The sequence below is a fragment of the Triticum dicoccoides genome, chromosome 7B (assembly GCF_002162155.2).
Source record: "Triticum dicoccoides isolate Atlit2015 ecotype Zavitan chromosome 7B, WEW_v2.0, whole genome shotgun sequence".
Lineage (NCBI taxonomy): Eukaryota > Viridiplantae > Streptophyta > Magnoliopsida > Poales > Poaceae > Triticum > Triticum dicoccoides.
In genome coordinates this window covers 393,396,686-393,410,058 of record NC_041393.1, presented here as the reverse complement: position 1 = coordinate 393,410,058, position 13,373 = coordinate 393,396,686, and the positions used below count along the sequence as shown (strand labels likewise).

The 13,373-nt window shown below is 41.8% G+C and overlaps 2 protein-coding genes across 2 annotated transcripts; both read left to right on the top strand.

The window, feature by feature from the left end:
- The first annotated feature begins 1,110 nt into the window (after positions 1-1,110).
- LOC119340766 (uclacyanin 1-like) lies at positions 1,111-1,782 on the top strand. The gene has a single exon (XM_037612686.1). The coding sequence runs from the start codon at positions 1,217-1,219 to the stop codon at positions 1,736-1,738; it is 522 nt and encodes a 173-aa protein (XP_037468583.1). The 5' UTR covers positions 1,111-1,216; the 3' UTR covers positions 1,739-1,782.
- A 6,877-nt stretch (positions 1,783-8,659) lies between these two features.
- Positions 8,660-9,545, top strand: LOC119340291 (uclacyanin 1-like). Its single transcript, XM_037612183.1, has one exon. The coding sequence runs from the start codon at positions 8,808-8,810 to the stop codon at positions 9,333-9,335; it is 528 nt and encodes a 175-aa protein (XP_037468080.1). The 5' UTR covers positions 8,660-8,807; the 3' UTR covers positions 9,336-9,545.
- Positions 9,546-13,373: the final 3,828 nt, after the last annotated feature.

Genomic DNA, 13,373 nt, shown 5'->3' with positions numbered 1-13,373 from the left:
TGTCAGCTTTCTCGATGTGCCGGTTGAATTTATTTTGCATCGTTGGCAATGAATCTGTGGCTACTTGCCAACCAAACATTCATACCTTTGGGGGAACAGGGCACTCCATAATGTCATCCAGATGGCATGATTACCGTCTAGTGCCTTACTCGCGGCGCACGTAGACGGGCGATATTTTTCCTCATGAGCGAGGTTGTACGCACTCTTCACAAAGAAGATGCCCTTCGGGTCTGGCGCCCAATGCAAATACGTCATCCAGCCGTGGCGAGGGGTGCAGCTTGAGGATCTCATCAACGTCCAGCTACAAGAAATGTTGGTGAAGCTTCATCGGTTAGTAGCTCAGCTACCCGGCAGTATGTATAGAAAAATCAAGCAGTAGGGACCCAATATGTCTAAACCTTCTCCCATGAGTAATGAAAATGACAAATCTTTTGCATTGTTTAGAACTAGAAAAAAAAAACATATTGTGCAACCGTTGGTAAACCTAGGTGATCCTAAGTGATCCAGATGACCTTTCATAGAACATAAAAATATAGGATCTTGCTTCACTGACTTTATGAAGTCAAATCTCACCGTGACTTAACCCCTTTTTCAGTCATCCATTAAAGATCCGACATATCAAATAGACCCATATTCCGAACTGGAAAGTTTAAAGTGTTCAGAAAAAAATTAAAAAAATTCCGATAAATCATAAATGTTTCGTTTTGTATTCTGTGAAAGTTTTAATCCATTTGGATGTATCGCCTGTGAGTGAACATTTTTTTATTATTTGAGCTCCAAAGGCTAGTTGATCACAAACCCAACATCCAACTGGGTTGAAACTTTCCCAGAATACAAAACGAAATATTTATGGTTTCTTGGAAAAAAAATTCTGATTATTGTGCAGTACGTATGTATGGAATCGATTAGGCAGTAGGCTAGCAGCTTCCCATCCTTGATTATTCAACGCCACATTTTAATTATGCGCTATTATTTCCAGATCGGCCCGTACAACAACGCGTGAGTCAAATGCTAATTTGACAGAGTCTGTATGACGCATTCAACGAGCTACCGTCTCATCTGTATATATCGCAGAGCAAAAATCATCATGCTACAACACAACCAGTCCAGAGCCGCGACCTCGATCATACGTCCCTCGATCATCTCAACATTCCAACCCTTCTTGGGTCATCTTCTCAAGTGCTAGCTCTACTAGTCGCTCGATTGGCATTCATCCATGGCGTCTGCTACCAGAGCTCTCCTTGTTGCCGCAGTGACCGCGGCGGCGCTGTTCGGCACGGCGCTCGGTGCCACCTACACAGTCGGCGCACCGGCCGGGTCGTGGGACCTCCGGACAAACTACACCCAATGGACTTCCACCATCAGGTTCTACACCGGCGACGAGCTCCGGTTCCAGTACCCCGCTGCGGCGCACAACGTGGTGGAGGTGACAAGGACGGCCTACTACAACTGCAGCAGCTCTAGTCCCGTCGCCACGTTCCCGAGCGGCAACGGCGTCATCCCGCTCGCCGCCGTCGGGACCCGGTACTTCATCTGCGGCGTGCCCGGGCACTGCGCCGGTGGCATGAAGGTACAGGTCAACGTCCAGTCCAAGGTAGTGAGATGCCGAGGGAGAGGGGCGAGGCAGCGGTGCACACAGACAACGCCACAGCCGAGCTCGGCGGCTCAGGCTGGGGCTGAGCCTGTGCTAGCGCTCGGGCTGGCCGCCGTCGTGGGTGGTTTGATGCTTCTCTACTAGTCATCAACGACAACCTCCATACGGACTTTCTGTAAAAAAAAAAATATATTTCTCTTTCTTTCCGTGATGACTTTCTCCTCTCTCAAGTGTGATTGATCGTGCACATGAGATTCTTTGTAGTCAAATGTATCTTTTTTCATTTGTAATTCAATATTTTTTAGTTCATGGCATTTCGTTGACCGTAAATACCAAGAAAAAACACAGTGGATCAATTTCATGGCATCATATGCCATTCTTTGTTAATTTTAGAACATAGACACAAGTTGGCCCCATGAGATACAACCAAGATCAAAGAAACAACGGCCAAGTGAGGCCACAAGCCATCCCGAAATTGAGCAGTGAAATCACCAATGGCGACTATATGTCTATATCCGGCTGCTTGTTGAGGACCCGCCATACAACAAGAAATCACAAAGTTTATAAATGGCACCAATAGTTTCACCGATGAGCATTCTCAATGGCTTATTGTAAATTGTCAGTGTCTAGTCAAGGACATCAAAAGCCAACCCAAAGGTAGCGACGAGTGTTGCGTGAGCTGGTTTTCTAAGAGTTTTAGTAGGATGCCCCTTGTATCCTACGATTTCATGAAAGCAGCACCACAAAAATTTAGATGGTAACGCAAGTGAATAATATGTGGTTATTGTCCTCGATGACCTCACAAAGCGGACAACGGTCATCATGGGACTGTTCCGCTTCAAGACCTCTTGACCAGAGTAAGACCACTATGAATCAATTGTCACTGAAAGATCCAAATTTTGAGTGGCAGCTTGATCGACCACATTTTTGTTAGTTGCGTCGGGCCAGTTTTAGCCAAAGCGGTCTGATAGAGAGACCTTGTGGAGAAACAACCAGAGGGCTCAATATGCTAGTAATCAAATTAGGTTTCATCTATGGCATAACCCCATTCAGGTCAAAGATCAAGCATACCAAAAAAGGCTTTCACCCCGCTTTATATATAAAGCAAAGATCATCATCACCCGATACAAACACACGCCACCACAACACACGCACACACCCAAGGCAGGATACATTGGCGCTGAGTGTAGCAACACCACCCCTAGCAATATCGCGAAGAGACGAAGCCGCATACGACGAACCGTGGGCTCCAAGACTGTGTCTTCAGAAAGGATACGCCACCGAAGCGCCACCACCGCCCGATCCGAAGATCAGAATTTCCCCTGGAGCCACACGAAGGGCAGCGAGAGCCGCGACGATGCCTTCAAGAAGGGAATGATCTCCGCCGCCGCCTGTCCGTTCGAAGATAGAACAGGTTTTCACCCTGGCCAGCACTCACCGCCACCTATCGCCACACCCCGGCTACCACGCCGCCCACACGGACACGGCCACCGGGCAGCACCAAGCCATGGGCTCTGCCCATGAGCACCGCGAAACCACCCGCAGGGCCGCCGACCCGACATCCAAGACCCACATTGCTGACGCCATTGTCCAAAAAGCCCACTGAAATGAAACGCCATTACACTAATACACAATGGGGCTATTAAGCCAATCACACACGATATGGACGAACTGTGTGCGATGACGACAAAGCACACAATAGGAAAATAAAAACCGTATTCCCAGAAACTAAATGCGAGCGATGAATTGTCCATCTCGCATGATCGATAGAGGGATCTTGTGTGTGATATCCTACACACAGTTCTACTTAACCAATCGTCTGTGAAGTGTCAGACTATCACACACAATTTACATATTTCAATCCCGATTGGTATGGTCTACCTAGTAATTGGCTAGAGTACATAGAGGTAGAGGACAAGGCATATTGCTTGTGTTGTTATTTTTTCATGAACAAATATCAATGATAACAAACAAGGACATGATGCATTTGTGATAGATGACTATGTCAATCAAAATAAGGTAATTTTACGCCAACAAATTGGAATAAGGCAATGGAGAGATTTGCGGTTAATGCGGGTGTCATGACAGTTTTTGCAACAAGTCACTTAAAATTTATGGGGATCTATTGACAACCATCTCAATCAATCCCTGCAGCCTTGCACAAAGAAAGGAAACTTGAGTAAAAAAATCATCTTATCAGGTGAATGCTTGAATTCATGCAGATACTTGTTGCATCAAGGACAACCATTCCTTGACCATGATGTGTCAAAAGATTCTATAAATAAACGAGACTATACGGCGTTGGTGGTCATACTACTATTCACAATATGGTAGAGCCAAGGCATTCAAAAATGCTCTACTTAATTATCTATGGTTGTCTTCAGCCATTCAAAGGGATGTTACCAAATGCTTTGCAGAAGAAATGTTGGGTTGTCTTTTGAAGGAGATCGGCATGGTGTGTTCAATTTATTTATTGTTGAGTGTTGTGATTTCTCGCACAAACAACAAGTGGTAGTGGTTCTTCATTCTGTAGTTAAATGTGGGGAATCAAATGATAGATTTGTACGAATTATTCATGTGGAGGAGACAACATCTAATTAACTCAAGGGTAAAATTGATTTTATAACTACAGAGCTTGGTTTGAATCTATAGCAAGTGACAGGACAAGATTATGGTGGAGCAAGTAACATGGTAGGTGAGTTTAATGGTCTACAAGCCAAGATTATGACAGAAAACAGATCAACTTTATTATAGACATTGCTTTGCTCACAAACTCAACTTGGATGTTGTGGCCATTGCTAAGATATTAATAATGAGCATCAGGTCGGTTGTTTGGAAAAGAAATAAATCGCATATTCAATGAGGTAAATAATTAGTTGCTTCATTGTATGGTTGCTATCATTCCAAGTAATCTAGTCATTATGATGATCAGAATCTAGTGAAGTTGGCTAAGTATTGTCCTAATGACTTCAGTGATGACCTGTTGGACCATCTTGAACAGGATTTTTGCCTCTACATTAGATAATGAGGCAAGAGCACTAGAGACCCATAAACTTGCGTTGGATGTGATGGTTTAGTCCAGAAACTTGCAAAAGATGATCAATTCATCCATAAACTTGCAAACTATGTGATGGTTTAGTCCACAACCAATCAGATGCGGACAATTGGCGCCCAGCTGGCTGCTTCGTGGCACACCTGGTCGGACCGACTTTTTTGCGAAAAACTCCTCAACTTTGTCTATAATTTTAATACAACCCAACCAACCACCCTGTTTCAATATGACACTGAAAAAGCAAGTCAGGCTTTAATAGATTTGTCTCTACGACCAGTATAAAGATGACCGGTTCCAGATACAGCCAAACAGTGAACACCTCGGTAGATCCAATCATTAGTTTCATACCATTTATTCAATGATTCTTGCTTCAGAGAGGTACCAACACGGCAGACAAAAATTCCACTGCCACTGTCTCCGCTTATACAAAGAGACTGGTTATCATTGTCAACACAACAATTGCTGTGATTTTGTGCTCGACCCTTTAAAGTCTGCATATGTGAGAAGTCCTGTAGAAGCAAGCCAAGTCACAAAAAATGGGTCACAGAAAGGTTATGCATTTTATGGTAATGGATGTGTTTGCTGTATGCCACTGTGATTTCTCACTACAAGAAAAACATGCTATTCATTCCAAGAATGACACTCACACAATTAACAGCTCATCAAGAGAAGAGTGTACACCGACAGTTTCATACCTGCAGCGACCATACATTGATTGTTTTGTCGTAGGAAGAACTAAACAAGAATCCCCCTGCAATACAGTAAAGATTCATCAACACAGATTACTTGAGTCATAATTCTGGTCAAAGGCATTAGGAAGATCCACTAGCATGGTAAGGCAAGCGATGGCCACGGACAGAAACCAAATAACATAGCACAACGGATAAAAACATAGTAAAACACTGGAAGTATATGAAGTGGGATATCTAGCAGAACTGCAAAATACTCCCTCCGTTCACAAATATAACATGTTTTGGATATTTCAGTATAGACTACATACAGACTGAAATGAGCGAACAAACACATTAAATCGTGTCTATATACATCCGGTTCACAAAAAAGTTAAAATGTCTTATATTTGTAAACGGGGGGAGTAATAGAAAGGTCAGTTGTGCATTTCATTTTGGTTTCGGCATAAAATGAACATAAAACTTCAGCAAAAAAATTGTTAGATTTATTTCTCAACACTACACTATGGAATTTGAAGTTATAATCTATGTCCAAAGATATGAAAATGAAAAATTAAATCTGTCAAATGACACAATAAATCTGTCTATGGAGGTTTCATTCAAATAATTATACACTGTTTTCTTCTAACACATTTTGGGTTACAAGTTGAAATTTTGAATGGTACTATAACACTCCATAGACCTAATTATCATTTCTTTCCAGATTTTTGCATATTGCATCGGTGCCCAGATCAAAATGTTTTGCATGATTGTACTAAATTATGGCATGATGCCTCCAATAATGAAACAGTGTATTATGTACACAGTACACTGGCCATGTTGTGTTTATACCTCCAATGGCTAATCCTGTGACGCGGTCACAGTGAGCAAGCAGAGTTGAAGATTTAAACACTCCATTACGCTGTGGCTCATCTGTTCCTGCTGTGCAAACAGACTCACCGTTCGAGCAACCACAATTGCTTTCATCATCTGGAGTTGAATTTTTGTCATCAGAATCTTGAGAGGGCTGCACTATTCATCCGACTCAACAGCTTGGGCGGAGCACATTGAGGCCAACTCCCCGAGGAGCAAACACCTAAAAATTTTCTGAGCTACAATATCATCAGCAGGAGCCAAAGCATCAGCACCATGTTTGATATGTGAGCCTCTGATACATTTCCAAACATCAGCAATCTCTGGGCGGTTTGTGATTTCCTGGAAAGTTGAGGGGTTTTCCGCAAAAAAGCCGGTCCGACCAGGCGTGCCACGAAGCAGCCAGCTGGGCGCCAATTGTCCGTGTCTGATTGGCTGTGGACTAAACCATCACATAGTTTGCAAGTTTATGGATGGGTTGATCACCTTTTGCAAGTTTCTGGACTAAACCATCACATCCAATGCAAGTTTGTGGATCTCTAGTGCTCTTGCCTCTTAGATAATATACACAATGATAAAAGATTTGTCAGCATAGACACTATTAATGACATGGCTAAATTAGTAGTGTTAAGCATCTTTCTTATCCTTCTTTTTAGCAACTCTTAAATCTAGTACTAACTCTTCCCATTGCCACTGCAACTATTGAGATATGCTTCTCACCAATGGAATTTGTGATAAGTGTTTGAATTCCTCATATGCTTTGTAGAATAGGAGATGGTACACAATGTCCCTAATGAGATGGTTAAATGCTTCCATAGAAAAATCATCGTGGTATGACACGGAAGGGGTAATGTACTCAAGCTTGTTTATTTATTTATCAACATTTAGAAAAAAAATCCTAGATTTTAACATATATGTTTCTTATAGACTGCACGCTAGATATTGTATTCAAGAATATTAGTAAGTCCATGTTGATATTTCTCAAGTCATTTTGTCTTACCCCCATGATAGTAGTACTTGTTCTACCCCATGATGCGGATGAAACTCTAAAGTTGCGTACTGTATGCTCGGGGGATGGTGATTTTATCATGTGGCATCGTGAAAAGAATGGTTTGTTCTCCGGACAAAGTGCATACAATTTGGCACGGCATCCCAAGGAGCGTACAGATGATTGTGGATAATCAAGTGGCCGAGGGAATGGGGATAGGATGCTTTGGAACTCATGTGGAAGGCGAATGTCCCTCAGAAAATCAGAATTTTTTTCTAGTATGCTACGTCTAATAGCCTGGTAGTCCGGGTTAAGAGAGTTAAGCACCAGCATGCTACTTTTGGTATGTGTTCTATTTGTGGTATGGAAGATAAAAATGTTTTTCATGCCCTGGTGAGTTACTCTAAGGCGAAGGCTCTTCTGTTGGCGTTGAAGGATGTTTGGAATACTCCATGGAAAGAATTCTTCAATTTCTTGGGCCAGAATGGTAGCTTATTTTGTTTGATCAACTGAGCTCTCTGATGCGTGAGCAAATCATAATCATTTTTTGGAGAGTTTGGTACTTAAGAAATGATATTATTTTGGGAAAGGGGAAGGAATTCGTCTCTGTCTATGCTAATTTTGTGGATAACTATTGGTCGTCGTTCTGGGCATGCCTTCCCATTTCAAAGGTAATTCTAAATGTCAAGGGTAAGAGGCTGATGGCTGGGTTAAAACCAGTCACTACTCCTACAAGGACTTTTGAAGTCGGGGAGCCTCCCCTTTTGATTATATAAAGATCAATATTGACATTAACTTTGTGGGGAGCATCAGTGTTGCAAGCATGGGCGTGGTTGCCAGGAATTCTTCTCGCGATGTCCTTGTTTCTTCGACTCGTAGGATTATATTGGATTGTGTACCAGTGTGAATGAAACAAAGCTAAGGGCATGAATCGTTGGGCTATATATTGGTATCACCTTTAATAGACCCATTATTTTAGAAACTGATTGCTGTTACCACTACTTAAGAAAGGCTTATAGGTGGGTCATACTATTGTCGGACGCAGTCTAGTGTCAGCCACTAATAATCTGACAAATTATGAGTGGCAGGCGCAACTAGTTCATTATATTAGCGCGTTGAAGCGTTGATAGATCGGTCAAGCAGTAGGGACCGGTTTGTCTAAACCTTCTCCCATAATTAATGAAAATGACAATTTTTGTGTTATTAAAAAAAATTGTGCAACCTGGTGAACCTAGGTGATCCGGATGATTATTTAGAACATAAAAATGTAACGGTTGAAGCATCCGATTATTATGCAGTACGTATGTATGGAATCGATCAAGCAGTAGGCTAGCAGCTTCTCATCCTTTATTATTCAACGAGCCCACAGTTTAATTATGCGCTACAATTTCCAGATCGACCCGGACAACAACGCGTGGGTCAAATGCTAATTTGACAGAGTCTGTATGACGCATTCAACGAGCTACCGTCTCATCTCATCTGTATATATCGCAGAGTATCATCATGCTACAACACAACCAGTCCAGAGCTGCGACCTCGATCTTACATCCCTCGATCATCTCAACAATCCAACCCTTCGTGGGTCATCTTCTCAAGTGCTAGAGCTACTAGTCGCTCGATCGGCATTCATCCATGGCGGCTGCTACCAGGGCTCTCCTTGTTGCCGCAGTGATCGCAGCGGCGCTGTTCGGCACGGCGCTCGGCGCCACCTACACAGTCGGCGCACCGGCCGGGTCGTGGGACCTCCGGACAAACTACACCCAATGGACTTCCACCATCAGGTTCTACACCGGCGACGCGCTCCGGTTCCAGTACCCCGCTGCGGCGCACAACGTGGTGGAGGTGACCAAGACGGCCTACGACAACTGCAGCAGCTCTAGTCCCGTCGCCACGTTCTCGAGCGGCAACGACGTCATCCCGCTCGCCGCCGTCGGGACCCGGTACTTCATCTGCGGCCTGCCGGGGCACTGCGCCGGTGGCATGAAGGTACAGGTCAACGTCCAGTCCAAGGTAGTGAGATGCCGAAGGAGAGGGGCGAGGCAGCGGTGCACACAGACAACGCCACAGCCGAACTCGGCGGCTCAGGCTGGTGCTCAGCCTGTGGTAGCGCTCGGGCTGGCCGCCGTCGTGGCTGGTTTGATGCTTCTCAATCTCTACTAGTCAACAACGACAGCGCCAAGCAGCTGGCGCCATTATAATTTTCTGTCTCTCCTTTTTCCGTGATTGATCGTGCATATAGTATGATTCTTTGTATAGTCAAATGTATCGTTTTTTCTATTCATTATATGTAATTCTTTTTTATAATACCTACTGTATTATATGTAATTCAATTTGTCATAATTCATTGCATTTCGTTGACCGTAAATCTTTATCTTTATCTTTACCTCTTTATCTTTACCTAATAATAAAGAGAATTGGGTTTCTGGTCGTCCGTCATATAAATTGCCTCTGAAGTTGTTTCTATTTACCCACCATGCCACCGGTAAGTAAAGAAAACGATTCGTTTAAAAAAAATCACCGTCCAATTTAGTTTTTATAGAACAGTCAATACAATTATATAACACTTGCAGGAAGCCAACGCAGTGGCTAAAGCCAAAGTCACCCGCACGCCCTGGTCGGTATACCCTTTTTTTTCCCCTTTTCTGCAATATATATAGCAGGCCGTAATGGGCCAGCCTGTAGTGACATCCCTGTTTTTCTTTTGCTTTTTTCCTTTCTCATTTTTTTCTGTTTTTCTTTCTTTAAATTACTCTGGGATTTCCAAAAAAACAAATTTCAAAGAAGTTGCGAGTACTGAGAAAATATATAGATACATCATAAAATGTTTGTGAATTCAAAAAACATTTGAGAAATCATAAAAAGTTCGTGATTTAAAAATAAAACTGTTCGCATATTTAAAAAAAATCATGATTTAAAAAACAATAAAATAAAAATTCATGGTTTATAAAATATGATCGTGTATTCAAAACATATTTGGAAATTTGAAAACAATGTCGATGAAATTTTAGAAAATGTTCAAAAAAATTAAAACTGATTCTTAAGTAACGAACAAAACAAACCATCACTTAGGTAGAGGTTTTATTAAGGAATCTGTAGAGGTTTTATTAGGGGATCATAAAATGTTCATGATTAAAAAAATTGTTTGCATATTATAAAAAATCATGATTTAAAAAACAATGAAATAAAAAATGTTCATGATTTCTAAAAATATAATTGTGTATTCAACACATATTCGGGAATTTGAAAACAATGTCCCGAGCCCAAAAAAGTTGACACATCTTGCTATGGGTTAGTTTTTGTAAACTATATGGAAATGACTAAATGTGTGTTCTGCCTCCGTACACAACTATTCTCGTACCAAAGTTCTACTGGTTCTGACTAAGGCAGGGGTCCAACAATGTAGTTTGCTCAACCAAAAAAATATTTCGTTGTGTCACCTTAGAAAATTAAGTTGTGATGAGACCATCACATTTTCATCATAACATCACTCAGACATAGTTTGTGAAATGACATATTGAAAATCCTTATCTCATCCTGGCATTTGATTCAGATCTTTTTATCTCTATTGAGAAACAGTATAATGAGGTGACCTACAAGGCACCACAGCGATTTGAAATTCTTAGCCGTTGATGATGCACATGAACGTACCAGATCCATCTGCCATCCCGCAAATCGTTTTTGCCCCTCGTTCGTTGCCTTCACCGGTGACTTCGCACTAGATGGCCAGCCCAACTTAGCAGGGATGCTACTCCGCGGACAGATCCAGCTGTCTTCAGGTGATCTGGGCTAATAAGGGGGTAACACCCAGCGCTTTCAATGATTCATCCGGCCCAACAACCACTGATAGCAATTTTTTATTCGGTGGAGTCTGCTACGTTAGTCCAGTCTGCCTATTCACGCTAAAATGATCTGTTTGCAATTTGTCTACTTGCTTGCAATTGTAGTGGTCAAGTCTGTTAGTATTGTGGGAAGAAGGATTGAATGCACAATGTTGCGTCACAGGATGCATCTTCCCTCGCCGAACTTCTAGACTTTACGCCATTTTGAGCCCTCTAAAATACTACATATATCCTAGAGAAAAAGAGAAAGAAAATGGACGCAGAGTTTCTTAGCCCGAGCACAAATTAGCTCAGGTGAACAGTAAATTTGAAAAAGAAATCAAACCAATGTGAATTTTTTTGACATACACTGACAAAAGTTTTATGTGCTTGCAAAAATTCGTCATGGAATCACATTCCTGTAAAGCATATGCCATTTTTTTTACTGTTCACCAAGCTCATTTGAGCTTTTTTTTTCAGAAAAACTTCCGGTCTATTCATCTTCAATCATGGCAGTACAACGAATACCAGAAATAAAAATTACATCCAAATTCAAAACAAGATCTACTTCTCCGGAGTTTCAAAACAAGGGTTGAATGCACATGCTCTTGGATAAAAAGTAATTTCACAAAAAAATAGAAATAAAAAGTACATATACTTCTTTCTTTTGCAACAAACATGTCCATGTCTCCTAACTCTGTGTGAATGTTCGTGTAGAAATATCATTTGTGTTAATGGTAAACCACCTTCGTACTTACTATTGTGGTATGTTCATGCTCAACTTATTGTTTCGAAAAGAACTTTGCGGAAAAGGATCTAAACATTTAATTTTCAAACCTCCTCCACTGCCTCGGTCTTTCTCCGTAAATCCAAAAAATCATTTTATTCATTTTAGGCAAATTCACTCATGCTTATTGCATGGACACTGAATATATGGGCAGATCACATTTGATAAAATTCTAGGTTCATTCAAATTTGTCAAATATTTGTACCGTGCTTTCGTCAAGGTAGACGGGCGCGGCAACGCGCGCTTTTATGTTCTAGTTTTTTTTAAAGAGTAACATTTTCATTGTTTCATAAGCATAAACAGGAAGTGACAATTTTCACGGTGGATAACATTTTTCTTACAACATGACACATAAAATGTCAAAGAAGAGTAAAGGAAATTTTAGTTTTTTTAGACATATAATAGTGAGCAATAATTTACACAAAAATGTGATTGTTTGAGATTCCCTCTTTACACCTCATATCGGCTAGTTATTATGATTATGGTGTGGCTTACATAATCAGTGCTAGAGAGAATTGAATGACTTAAGCCGCATGCTTTTTTCTGGCCATCAAACTTTTCAGGGCTCAAAACCTCTCAGTGGTTTCTGAAATATCTGATGGTTCTATAACAAAATGACATCTACGCATACTAAATTGCACAAAGCAGCATGGTTAGTAGTGCACCGTGGGGGACTATTGAAAACCAGACACATAGTGCGATTCAAAACTTGTGTTTCTCACTTTCCGGGAATATATATCATAAGGATAATTATCCACATAATTGGAGGCTTTTTTTATGGAAATAATGGAAGACTTTCTACAGGTACATATATGATATAGGCATCCCAACCCCACCAACTGAGAGACAAAAAACCCGGATAAATTGATTATGTCAACGCCACCACCAAAGAAACATCCAAACGGGACTAATGAATCATCTGCAGTTGATTTGCAGATACTTCTTGGCATGCCTGACATAGCCCCAACAAAAGACCATGGGCATATGTCCGCATAAGCATCACACACGACACGTGGTAAAAAAAATAAAACACATTGACCCCATTCCATAGTCTCAACGGGGTGGATTTAAAAGTGTTTCCTGGGACAATTTCCTTTTTGAGCCACTGTTTCCTGCGACAAATAAGTAAGAGCAATTATCTAAAAAATAGGTTCGGAGAGTAAAGTATTAGCACTGCTCACGGCCGGCCGCTGGGGATGAAAGCACGCACCGCTTTTGGGCTACGATCACGTTTTACACTTCAAAATCGGGGTGGGATGAACGCATGCACCCACTGGCCCAGTAAGCATTTGTGGCCCGATTAATCACAGCTCGCCCAGATAGCTCCACGGAGCAGCGGCCCAAGAGCAATATCAGGACAACCAAACAGAAAGCGATCCACATAATTGGCTATCGATGGCAAAGCGCTGAGGATCGATCCTACTAGGCACCACAGCGATTTGAAATTCTTAGCCGTTGATGATGCACATGAACGTACCAGATCCATCTGCCATCCCGCAAATCATTTTTGCCCCTCGTTCGTTGCCTTCACCGGTGACTTCGCACTAGATGGCCAGCCCAACTTAGCAGGGATGCTACTCCGCAGACTGATCC